The sequence below is a fragment of the Mus caroli genome, chromosome 2 (genome assembly GCF_900094665.2).
Source record: "Mus caroli chromosome 2, CAROLI_EIJ_v1.1, whole genome shotgun sequence".
NCBI lineage: Eukaryota > Metazoa > Chordata > Mammalia > Rodentia > Muridae > Mus > Mus caroli.
The window spans coordinates 146489073-146501969 of record NC_034571.1 but is presented as its reverse complement, the minus strand read 5'-3'; the positions used below and the strand labels follow the sequence as shown (position 1 = coordinate 146501969).

Below are 12897 nucleotides of genomic sequence, written 5' to 3'. Positions count from 1 at the left end.
AAATATTTATTTATTTTTTTAATTCTTGCTGTATCATAATCCAGGCCATCCTGGGACTTAAGCTCTTCCAGTCTTGACAAAAAGATTCTAAACTGGAGGTCAAGTAGTGGCCCAAACATGTAACCCTAGCACTCAGGAGGTGGATGCAGGAAGGTAACATTGATGCAGTTTGAGCTACTACATAGCAAGATTTTATCTCTTTAAAAAAAGGGGGGGGGACGGGGTAAACCAGGCATTGTGGCCCCACCCAATCAACTCCAGCACTTGGGAGGCTGAAGCAGGCAGATTTAAACATGTTCCAGGGCAGCCAGAGCCAGCTGAGACCCTGTCTCGAAAAACAAACTAAAAATCCACCCCTCCCAATCAAACCAAACCAAACAACAACAACAAAAACAAAAACAAAAAAAAAAAAACAAGGGGAGAGGGCAGCGCGGCTGGGGATTGATTCTAAATTGGCCAAACCGGGGTGGTTCAAAGTTAACCTGTGCCTTGGTGTTTCTGGGCCCTGGAACACCACAGCCTCCTTATTGCGTTCTTGCTCACCTCCGCCCTCAGCCTCCAATTCTCTCATACTCAGAAAGGGCCCAAGAAGCAGCCCCTGCTAAGCCAGCCCAGAGTAATGTGGTCAGAGTTGGGGCGAGACTAAGTAGCATGAAGCATGGAGAAAGTAACACCGGCTTGAGAGTCCCTGGAGCTTACACTGGACCTGGGGACTTGAATATTGTCAGCTACTTACTCTCTTCTTGTGGTCATCTCCCCCACCCCCAAGGACAGGAACTTTGTAGGTCTTGTTAAACTTTTCACGTTTCTATTCCTAGTATTGGCAAGATGCCTAGTAGAGAGGACTACAATGCTGATCAGATGGGCTGACCCCAACAATCAGAAATGCTGATGGAGGACCTCTGGATTAAAGGCACGACCATATGCACCCTCCCCGCCCCTGCACCGCCCTATGAGAGGCCTAGCGTGGAGATACTTTAATGGACCAATCTCTTCACATTGCAAACATTTGCCGCTTCTGTGTTTCCTTTTTTTCCTTTTCACTAGGTCATGAGTCAAGGTCTGGACTGAAGATGGGACAGTGAATGCTCTCAGGCGTTTGATTTTTTTTGAGACCAGGGTCTCACTGTGTAGTTCTGGATGCCCGCCCTGAACTGGGAAGATCCGCCTGCCTCTGCCTCCCAAGTGCTGGGATTAAAGGCAGGCGCCATTGTGGAGTGACCAAATGAATGAATGCTAACTGGGCTCTGGCTACGAAAGAAATTTCAGTAAAAAGAGACTGAGATCAAAGCCACACATCCCTTACTCATTTCCTGGCTCCCTTCTTGGGCTTGGCTTCTGGGTGACAGGATAGGGAAGAAGGCATGATGTGAACTAATGGAATAAATGGGTCTTAAGACCGGAGATGTGGCTGAAGCGAGCTTTGGAGGTGAGCCTGAAGAGGCAGTCTCTGGGCTGTAAACTGAGGGGGTGGAGACCACAGGTTGAGAGTTTAGGGGGTCATGTGGAGACTGCGGGACGTGCAGAACCGAGTACGAAGTTTGTTCCCTTCGCCAGACCCGCCACCCATCGAGTGGGCGGTGAAGGGGCGGGGCCCATTGCCCACGCCTCCTGCAGGGCACAGCGAGAGGCAGAGGGGAGAAGGCGCCCGGCACCGCCCGGACAAAGCCTGCGCGCGCCCCTCCCCGGGATTGGCCACCCCGCCCCTGGTCCCACCCTCCGTCTCCTGCCCCGCACGCCGCAACCAATGCCCGCCATCAGAGCCTCCGTCGTCACAGCCGCCCCGGCCAATGGAGGAGGCGTTCGGCGGCGCGTGGCTCTTTCGCGGCAAAAAGGATTTGGCGCGTAAAAGTGGCCCGGACTTTGCAGGCAGCGGCGGCCGGGGCGGAGCGGGATCGAGCCCTCGCCGCGGCCTGCCAGTCATGGGCCCGCGCCGCCGCCGCCGCCTGCCTCCCGGGCCACGCGGGCCGTGAGCGCCATGGCCTTAGCCCCCGCGGGCGGCCAGCACGCGCCAGCGCTGGAGGCCCTGCTCGGGGCGGGCGCGCTGCGGCTGCTCGACTCCTCGCAGATCGTCATCATCTCTACCGCGCCCGATGTCGGCGCCCCGCAGCTCCCTGCCGGCCCCGCCGCGCCGCCCACTGGCCCTCGCGATCCTGACGTGCTGCTCTTCGCCACGCCGCAGGCGCCCCGACCCGCGCCTAGTGCACCGCGCCCGGCTCTCGGCCGCCCGCCGGTACGGACCCTAGGCGCGGGCGGGGGAGGGGACGGGCTGCTGCGCTGGGCGGCGCGGAGCCTGGGCTGGGCCTCGGGGCTCCGCCCCGGGGCGCGCGTTGACTGACTGCCTTGCCTGTCTGTTTGCTGAGCCTCGCTCCAGGCCTTGGCGTCTTCAGCGGAGCGTCGGATCCATTAATGATTGTGTCTCACGTGTATCCAGCTGGTGCTTGCTTAGTGCACGCCCAGGCATTGGCACCAAATTCCCAATTCTGGTGTGAGCTGGGTGTTGTCACGTGCCCATCTGCCAGAGGGAGGAACTGAGGCCCAGAGATGGGGAAGTGCTTCACGCAGCTGCAGATGGTGGGGCTGATATTTGAACTGATGTCTGCTGGCTTGCTGCAGAACCTATGGCTAGGGAGTGCGCACAGTTGCTTGTTGGAGGTGAAAGAGGGTGACTGTTGGAGACATCTTCGGGAGATCCTCCTTAGTGGCTCTGCCAGGTGCAGGCCTAGCCTTCCAGGCCTCTGGGGATAGGCCTCTTGATTGGGAGGCCTTCTCTGCAGGGGCGGGGTGCTGGGCCAGCTGCTGCAACCCTTCCTTTGCCTGTCCTTCCATCTGCCACCCTTCCAGCTCCTGGTTGCCATGGAACTTTATTAATCAGGCGGACAGACCCCTGAGCCTCTGGAAGACTGGGTGGGCTGGGCCCCTGAGAAGGGGCCTCCAGTTCCTGGAGAGAGAAGACGTGGGAGGGAGATCCCTGGATAAAAGTCTCTTCCTGATTCTAAGCAAGTAGCTCAAGACTACTTTAGGCAGGGGGCCTAGAAAAGGCAGCTGGGTACGTGGAGAGTGGAACTTGGATCTAAGCAGGGGCCAGCTCCGTGAGTGGGCCACCATCTTCATTGTAGGGGTGGAGGGGACAGGAGGGGCGAGGGGCAAGGCCCAGTATCAGAGTAGAAGCTGTTCAACTCCTGATGGGGGTGTGGGTGGCAGCTGGTCCCTGAGGCATCTTAGAGTAGGCCCCTTAACCCCCTTGGCACAGCGCCCAGTGCTGCCTTCCTTCCGGAATCACCAAGATGCTAATAATAATAACAATAGCAGCCACCATTGTTTTGAGGATGTTTTGTGTGCCAGGCTCTGTGCTAAGCACTTTACCCACTTAACCTTGTGGGCAACCTTACTTTGTCATCCTTTCATAGATGAGGCTGAGGCCCACAACTGATAAAACTTCTAAAGCATTCAGCGACTGAGCGGGATTTCCTGATTGTTAAAGGCCTTTCCTCCCAGCGAGGAGGCCGGCCAGTATTTGGTGGGTCAGCCAGGGCTTGCCTTGCATCAACTCCAGGGGCCTGTACCTGTAGGGAGGAGCTTGGGCCCTGGGCAGGTATTCTACAGTAACCAAACATTCCATTTGCTCAAGTTGTTGAGTTAGTGAGTCCCATTATGCGCTAGGTGCAGAGGTAGTTAGGGAACCCCTGCCCCCATAGTACTTAAGGGCCAGCAAACATTTTCTGTGGGAGAGGTTGACACCATCCTGGAGCCAAAGGCCAGGAATGTAAATCTGGATTTTGGCCTGTACTGACTTTGCTCTGGAATTTTGGGGGGGCAGTCCTTGAAATAAGCTACAGGCTTGGCTTCCACCCAGTGAGTACTTGCTGGGTCCTTCCTGTGCACCTCTGTACACCTCTTTGCAGTTCAGACATTCCTCCTTGACCTACCTCTCTACCTTGTCATGTGTGTGTGTAGATCCTATGGGGGGTGGGAGTAGCACAGACGGGAGAACTGACACATGTTCAAGGCCAGCCAGGGCTACATAGTGAAGCCTTACCTTAGAGTAAGTTGGGCTGGATAGATGGTTCAGCCATCGAAAGCACTTGCTGCTCTGTTCTGACAACTTGAGTTTGGGTCACAGCCCCAACACTGAGGTCACAGATGGCTAACTCCAGTCTCCAGGGATTTGATATTGTCTTCTCCCGTCTTTAGGTACCCATGTTCACATACATTCATACAGACACAAATTTCCTTTTAAAAAGAAAATACTTTTAAGAAGTAAACTAGTTAAAAATAAATTAGGCTGGGCGTGGTGGCTCACGCCTTTAATCCCAGCACCTGGGAGGCAGAGTCAGGCGGATTTCTGAGTTCGAGGCCAGCCTGGTCTACAAAGTCAGTTCCAGGACAGCTAGGGCTACAGAGAAACCCTGTCTTGAAAAACAAAACAAAACAAACAAACAAGAAAACTAAAAATAAATAAAATATCAACAGCCTATTTTGGTTCATTGACATCTTGAGTTCAAAGCCAGCCCGAATTACAAAGACCTTCTTTCAAAACAGTAACAGCAAGAAGCTGAGGTTCCCCATTATAACGTAGTTCTTGTTTACTGTAGAAAGGATGTGGTACCATACATTAAGTCTGTAAGAGACAGGCTTAGAGTAGAAAGCCAGCTCTTCTGCAGGGCTCTTGTTTTAGGTGTGACACTGTTGTTTTATTACACGAATCCCTGGCTGGTCGCTGTGAACGTTTAATGCTGTTGGCGATTGAACCCAGAATTGAATGCACACTGAATAAGTACGCTGCCAGTCCCCAGTCTTGAGAACATTTGTTTTTAATAGTTCTAAAAGTTGTGAGCCATGTGCGGTGGCTCCTTTAAAACTCCAGTACTTAAGTGAGGTACAAGGATCAGGAGTTCAAACAGTACGTCATTCACGTTGCCCAGAGGAGGTACCAGTCTGCCCTGGCTCACCCACAGAAGCGCTCCTGTTTCTGGAACACACTCTCTTAGAAGCTAAACTGGAGAACAGCTCCTGAGATTTCTAGTCCAGGAAGGGACCATGTATGTGTTAGCCTGTCACAGTGGTTTCCTTGTGTGTCTGAGCAGATTCTGTGCTGGCCTGGGCCTGCCTCTGTCTGTTACTGAGACTACATGCTGTTCCAGGGGCTGCATAAAGCTTTTGTGCCCTTCCTGTGAATGGGTGTTTGAATCATTCAGCTAAAGGTATCTTCACCTGTGGGTTTTAGGATCTCAGTGCTAGGGTTGTCTAAAGATGAGTGACAGAAACAAGCATCTCTTTGAGCTCTTACTTTAAAGCATGCCTTTGGGGATGGGCAAGGGTATTTGGGGTCGTGTCAGCCCATGGGGTGCATATACTTGGATTTCTCCCTGGCTACAGATCTAAGGTGGAGGCTAGCATAGGTCCAGCAATCAGACAAGAGTTTGCTGAGGAAATGTGTGGGGTTTAGTTACCACCCTGCTCTGGCAGAGACAGCAGAAGCAGTGTCTGCCTGTGTGTGATCAGCTGAATCTCATGCTGTCCTCTTCCTTGGTCTGCAGGAGTCTGTGGCAGTGTGAGGGTGGGGACATCTAGTCAGCACATACTGACTGACACTGAGGCTTGTGGCACACAGGGATGCAGAGGTTTGTTGGTCCAGTGTCCAGTGACACTTTCTCAGTGGAGGTGGTAGGCAGGGAGAAGAGACACATCTGTAGTAGTTTGTAATGGATGGAGGGAAAGGCCAGGCTTGAAGCACTATAGAGAGAGTAACGGCCCTCTGAAGCCATTGATCGCTCATTAAGGGTCCTGCAGGCGGCAGCTATGGGTGTGAGGAGGGGCATAGGAGCCCCTCCTTTCCTTAGAGCAGCATCTCCTTAGAGCGGGGATTGGGAGAAGGCCATCTCCACAGTTCATGTGAGGAGTGCTGTTGGAAGGCTTTACTGAGGCAGAGTGATGTAGAGGGAGACCAGCGTGGGGACAGCTGTCCTGTCCAGTGGGAGGGTGATAATGGCTGTGGGAGGAATTCTTGGCAAAAGAATGTGACAGGTGGTGGGCCAGGTTGAGAGGGTTTAGTTGAGAAAGGCCTGTGGCTGGTGTGAGGATAGCAAGTCTGGCCCAGTTAGTGTGTTTTGAACTATCCCTGGGACTTCACGGTCCTTCTTCCCAATACTGTGAAATTAGAACTCTTATGTTAAAGGGCATGGAGATTAGCAGCTCAGGGTCTTTCTCAGACAGACCTGGGTAGGAATTGTGGCTCTGCCACTTGTCCATAGGTTGTAAAGCGGAGCTGTTATGTTGCCAGTTCAAAGAACAGAGTACACTGAGCACAAAGCTGTTGTGAGCTCCAGCTGCTGCCATGGTTATAGATACGTAAATGAGTTAAAAACTAGAGGCAAGTTGCCTGGGGGACCTGTCCCCTCCCTTGGTGGCTTAAAGCACTTGTCTCTGTGGGGTCGGGACTCGAGGGAGATTTAGCTGCTGGTTCCAGCCTGAGATGGAATCCTGTTGCAGCCAGAAAGCTCCCTGGCTGTAATCGCAAATGGGCCTAAGGTTGTGGGGTTTGTTCCAAGTTTGCTATGTTCCTCCTACCTGGAGGAGTTCTAGCTCTTTGCCAAAGGGGCTTATCTTTAGGGCTACTTGACAGTATGGCTCAACGCTTTCTCCCACCAGCACCTCAGAAGCAGCATCACTGTCCCAGTGACCAGTGTCAGAAGTGACACCATCACTCCCAGCTTACATTTAAGGGGAGAAAGTTAGCACTTATCTTTGAAAGCCGAAAGCCTGGTGGCATGTGCTTGGAAGCCCGGTACTTAGGAGGTTAGTGGCAGGAAGATAAGAAATTCAAGGTCATCCTTGGCTACATAGTAAGTTTGAGGCCAGCCTGGGCTAAATAGACCTTGTATTTGTAGGAGCTAAGGAGACTAATTGGTAGATTGTGTGGTAGTGTTCACGGGCCTCTAGCATTACAGTGATGATTTGTTCTTTGCTGGTGTGTTTAAAAAAACACCACCAGTCCTAGGGAGGTAATGTTGGACATAAATTTTGAACCTGGGCTTTCAGTCTTGAACTTGACTGATTTGAGTGGTAGGATGCTAGCCTCATGCTGTGTCCCTCAGAATCTGTCTCTGCTCGTATACCTTGGCATCCTAACAGACATCAGACTGGGGTTGGGATACCAAGCCCTTAGCTAAGTCTTCTATGGTCTCAGTCCTGGTTATTGGGCATCTTCCTGTGTTTCTGCTACAGGTGAAACGGAGGCTGGATCTGGAAACTGACCATCAGTACCTGGCTGGTAGCAGTGGGCCATTCCGGGGAAGAGGCCGCCACCCAGGGAAAGGTGCCATTGACTCCAGCTTCTCAGGCCCAGACTAGGGGAGGGGTGTGGACATGGTTGTACACTCTGGGGCCCCAGTAGGCTGCCCAACAGGACTTCCTCAGGCCTTGGAGGTGGGGACTTGCCCAGCTACAAGAGGAGTGCTTTGGTTGGCAGACAACAGCCACAGAGCCTTTCTGCTTAGCCTGAGGGGAGGGAGACATTTGCTTCATCTTGCCACTCTACATTACTAGGGAGACAGGCCAGTTGGGGGCAGGCTGAGTGTTTGAGGACCTCCGCCTAGCCTAACCCCTGCTCCCCAGGTGTGAAATCTCCGGGGGAGAAGTCACGCTATGAAACCTCACTAAATCTGACCACCAAACGCTTCTTGGAGCTGCTGAGCCGCTCAGCTGACGGTGTTGTTGACCTGAACTGGGCAGCTGAGGTGTTGAAGGTGCAGAAACGGCGCATCTATGACATCACCAATGTCCTGGAGGGCATCCAGCTCATATCCAAGAAGTCCAAGAATCATATCCAGTGGCTGTAAGTACTTACCAGGCAGGTGGGCAGGTAACAGCCAGACCAAGCCAAATTGCTTGCAGTGGCTTCCTACATTCCCCACAGCTGGGAAACCAAGGTCTTAAGAGAGTTACCTTCCCAGGGGTGGTAGAAGGGGAGGAACGAGCAAGTCTTGCAGATCCAGTTCCCTATAGCTGTACAAGGTTTCCCGTATGTATGCTTGTGAGCGCACACATGCACACGCACACACGCCTTTCAGAGGGTCTCCTGTTCCCTCTCCCATGGTTGCCCATTCTTAGACCGCTGACACCATTCCAGCTTTTGTTGTCATCATTGAGATCGGTTTTATACATTTGTGGTTTTGTTTCTACTTCTCTGCTGAACCTTCTGCCTCCCCAGGCATCCCGCTGCCTTCTCTGGCATATCTGCCTTGGTTTTTGATAGATGATTCTTCATTCTGTATTGTTTTCTTTTTACTTGATAGTGTGTCTCTAATTGTTTGTATCTAATTCAGCTGTGTCATTCCATGGCATGTTTGTGCTATTGTTTTCTTACCTGGCTCCTTGGTGGGTGTTTGTTGACTGACCAGGCATTTTACTGAGCCCGTGTCAGTCTTACTCTAAGCCGAGCTGCGGAGCAGAGCCACAGAGGAAAAGGAACTTGCCAACTTCTCACAGAATAGTGGTGGCAACAGACTGTCTTGTGGGTGAGGGCTGATGGATGGGTGCTAAGTCTTCACTGGCTTCCCACAGAGGCAGCCACACCATGGTGGGGATCGGTAAGCGGCTTGAAGGCCTGACCCAGGACCTGCAGCAACTGCAGGAGAGTGAGCAGCAGCTGGACCACCTGATGCACATCTGTACCACACAGCTGCAGCTGCTTTCCGAGGACTCCGACACCCAGCGATATCCTTGGATTGGTCAGGGTGCATTGAAGGCAGACTTGGCCAGTGGTGGCGCCACACTACTGAGACTATAGAGGTTACCTAGGGCTCAGATGATAAAAAATTCTGGCTTTGGAAACAAGACCTGGCTCTACATTGACTTACCATGTGACACCGAACAAGTTACTTGAATTTTATGGGCCTCAGTTTCACCTATAAAAGAGAGGACAGTAATATCCATTTCCAAAATTGTACACATTAATAGAAAAATAGCCAGGGCTGTGGTGGCGTGCACCTTTAATCCCAGCACATGGGAGATAGAGGTAGGCAGATCTCTGAGTTTGAGGGCAGGCTGCTCTACAGAGCCGGTTCCAGGACTACATACAAATGCTGTCTCAAAAAAAAAAAAAAAAAAAAAGAGAGAAAGAAAAAAGCTGGGCATGGTGGCGCACACCTTTAATCCTAGCACTCAGGAGGCAGAGGCAGGCAGATCTCTGAGTTCAAGGCCAGCCTGGTCTACAGAGTGAGTTCCAGGACAGCCAGGGCTATACAGAGAAACCCTGTCTTGCAAAATCAAAACAAAAAACAAAAAAAACAAAAGGAGAAAAGGCAAATGATTTGATAGGTACAAGTGTTTGTGGCCAATCATGACCACCTGAGTTTGAGTCCCCAGTGGAAGGAGGAAACTAATGCCTGTAAGCTGTCCTCTAACCTGTACATGTGCATTCACAAACACACCCCTGTGGCATGTGTGTGCACATACAGACACAAAATTAAGTTTTAATACGGGTTGGAGAGATGACTTAGTAGTTAAGAGTACTGACTGCTCTTCCAGAGATCCTGAGTTCAAATTCCAGCAACCACATGGTGGCTCACAACCATCTGTAGTAAAATCTGACGTCCCCAGCACTCAGGAGGCAGAGGCAGGTGGATTTCTGAGTTCGAGGACAGCCTGGTCTACAAAGTGAGTTCCAGGATAGCCAGGGCTATACAGAGAAACCCTGTCTCAAAAAACAAAAAATAATAAAAAATAAAATCTGACGTCCTCTTCTGCTGTGTCTAAAGACAGCTACAGTATACTTATATATAACAGATAAATAAATCTTTTTTAAAAAAACAAGTAGTACATTTTAAAAGAAGCCAAGGACTGGAGACATGGCTCAACAGTTAAAAGCATTTGTTACTCTTACAGAGGACCCAAGTTCAATTCCTTGCATCTACATGGTGGCTCACAGCTATCTGTAGTTCTAGTTCTAGTGCATTTATGCCCTCTTCTGACCTCCAAAAGCAATAAGTGCTTGTGTGGTGCACATTCAGGTAGGGAAAACATATACAGAAAAGACCAGGCTGAGAACAGGGATACAAGCCTTTAAAATCCAGACTCTGAGGGAGCAGAGCCATGGGGATATCTGAACTCAGGCTGGTCTGGTCCACATGCTAGGCTAGCCAGGGTTACACAGTGAGACCCTGTCTCAACCAAAGATGAAAAGCCCAGTGTGGTGGTATATACTTGTAATCCCAGGGCCAGGGATGAGGCAGAAACTGTAACACTGAAGGCCAATTGAGGTTATAGAGTAAGACGCGCAGCATAAGCACAGGTCACTGGATTACACAGACCCTGTCACCAAAGAGTGACAAACCTTTCCTTGGTCACTAATTTAGTTCCTGATTGTAGCTTCAAAGTTAAGACTTTTTAATTCACAAAAAGAAACTATTAGAAAGTGTGCCTTTTAGTGAATATCATTATCAGTAAGATTGTCCATTTCCCAGCCCAGACCTGTTGAGCCTTTGATATGGAATTATCACAGGCAGCCATGAGTTTGGAATTGGATGGGTAGATAGTCTCACTGTTGAGGAAGTTGAAGTTTAGGAATGAGATTCTGGGCAGCTACTATGTGCCAGGCGGTGGGATGAGGGTGTCAAAAAGGAGTGACTAGGGAGGTGTATGTGAGTCAGTGGTCCTTGACTCCCCCAACCCTGGCCTATGTGACCTGCCAGGACCTTCGCAGCATCGCAGACCCTGCAGAACAGATGGTCATAGTGATCAAGGCCCCTCCGGAGACCCAGCTCCAAGCTGTGGATTCTTCAGAGGTGAGACTAACGGCCCTAAGCCTTTCTAAGACAGGGAGGCTGGGCTGGTGGTCAACTAGGCCTCACCTGTCTATTCTGCCTGCGCCTCCACCCAGACATTTCAGATCTCCCTTAAGAGCAAACAAGGCCCCATTGATGTTTTCCTGTGCCCTGAGGAGAGTGCGGACGGGATTAGCCCTGGGAAGACCTCATGCCAGGAGACATCCTCTGGGGAGGACAGGACTGCAGACTCTGGCCCAGCAGGGCCTCCACCATCACCTCCCTCCACATCCCCAGCCTTGGATCCCAGTCAATCCCTGTTGGGCCTGGAGCAAGGTAGGTAGGGCCAGGGTTTGTAGTATTTGGCAGGCAATCATGGCAGCCCCTCTCCTGCTGGGCCTCTCCTAACTTGTAATGCCTCCTTTCTCCAGAAGCAGTATTGCCACGGATGGGCCACCTGAGGGTCCCCATGGAAGAGGACCAACTGTCACCACTGGTGGCTGCTGACTCACTCCTGGAGCATGTTAAAGAAGACTTCTCTGGGCTCCTCCCTGGGGAGTTCATCAGCCTCTCCCCACCCCACGAGGCCCTTGACTATCACTTTGGTCTCGAGGAGGGTGAGGGCATTAGAGATCTCTTTGACTGTGACTTTGGGGACCTGACCCCTCTGGATTTCTGACAGAAGCCTAGGGATTCAGGGTGTCTGAAGATGCCCACCTGTCTGCAGCTTTGGAGCCTCTGCCCTGGGCCTCCTTCCTGCCTCGTTGGAATAGCACGATCCATACCCTCTGTCCAGTAGCTTCTAGCTCTGGGGTTTGGTTGCTGCCACATTGAGCAGACCAAAAGGGGAAGGATGTTGTACAGTGTGTGTGCATGCACCCCACACTGCGCACTGTGTGCCTGGGGTGTGTGTCTGAGTGTGTGTGTGTGTGTGTGTGTGTGTGTGTGTGTGTGTGTGTATGTGCGCGTGTACCCGGGAATGAAGGTGAACACATCTGTATGTGTGCTGCAGACACATCCTGGTGTGTCCACATGTATGCATGGATCCATGTGTGTGCATTGGGGTGGGGGTGGGCTCTAACTGCACTTTTGGTGTCCTTGCTGCAGGGGCCCTGTGAGGCCCAGGGTGGCTGCCTGCTTCCAGAATCCTGTGTGTCAGCCAGGCCGGGTAGTGCAGCTTGGCTGGCTGGGTTTGGAGGGCAGCAAGAGCACTGCTTAAAAGTTTTCCGATCGAAGCTTTAATGGAGCGTTTATTTATTTATCGAGGCCTCTGGTAAACCTGGGGGATAAGCAAAGGGTGGGGGAATATGGGGTGATACCTTAAGTCCCTGTTCTCTGAAGCAAGGGCAGGATCCCTATCCAAGAGTTGCTGAGGCCCAAGCAGTTTATTTATTGGGAAAGAGGGAGACAGACTGACAGCCATGGATGGGCTGGAGAAACAGTCCCTTTGTACCAGTACCCCAGCCACATGTATCCAGGGGATCTGAGATGGGGAGGGTGTGTGAGGGCCTTGGCTGACTGCGGTCAGGAGGGGTGGGTATGCATCCTTCCTGTGGTTGGAGTGCTCCTCTGCTGTCCTCCCCACCCTCCAGTCTGCACTTTGTTTCCTAACAGTTCTGTTCCCTCCTGCTTTGATTTTAATAAATGTTTTGATGGTGTTAGGGCTGGGTTTGAAACTCTTCCGCCAGCCAGCGTGAGGCTAGTGTTGGAGGGAATGTTCACTCCCTCTTCCCATCTGACTTAATTTCCTTTCAGTTTGTAACCCCTTGAGAAGAAAACTGACCCAATGGTGGGTAGGGAGTTATGTCTGGGACCTAAGTAGAGAAGAGGGAGTGTCAGAGTCAGCTTGCTGTGCACCTTCTGAACATTAGTAAAGATGCAACACAGTGAACTGTGTTTGTGTCGAATGCTTTCCTGTTGCAGCTTTTGTTCCCTCCCTATAGGCCTTGTAAGTAAGAACACCAGGGAGTTTCCTGAAAGAGGTGCTGGGGCAGAGATCTGGGAGAAGGAAGGGGTGACTGGGAAGCCATGACTTGTGTTAAAGCATAGGTGGAAGTCCTCTGAGCTGAGCATCTACAAAGCTTACTTCCCTACAACCTGGGGGCCAAGGGGGAGGACTATTATCCTCATT

The 12897-nt window shown here is 51.6% G+C and overlaps 1 protein-coding gene across 1 annotated transcript; it reads left to right on the top strand.

Moving 5' to 3' along the window:
• Positions 1 to 1978: 1978 nt before the first annotated feature.
• E2f1 (E2F transcription factor 1) lies at positions 1979 to 11675 on the top strand. Its single transcript, XM_021156429.2, has 7 exons — positions 1979 to 2233; positions 7228 to 7318; positions 7618 to 7837; positions 8566 to 8718; positions 10673 to 10787; positions 10883 to 11102; positions 11198 to 11675. The coding sequence occupies exons 1-7, from the start codon at positions 1979 to 1981 to the stop codon at positions 11443 to 11445; spliced, it is 1302 nt and encodes a 433-aa protein (XP_021012088.1). The 3' UTR covers positions 11446 to 11675.
• Positions 11676 to 12897: the final 1222 nt, after the last annotated feature.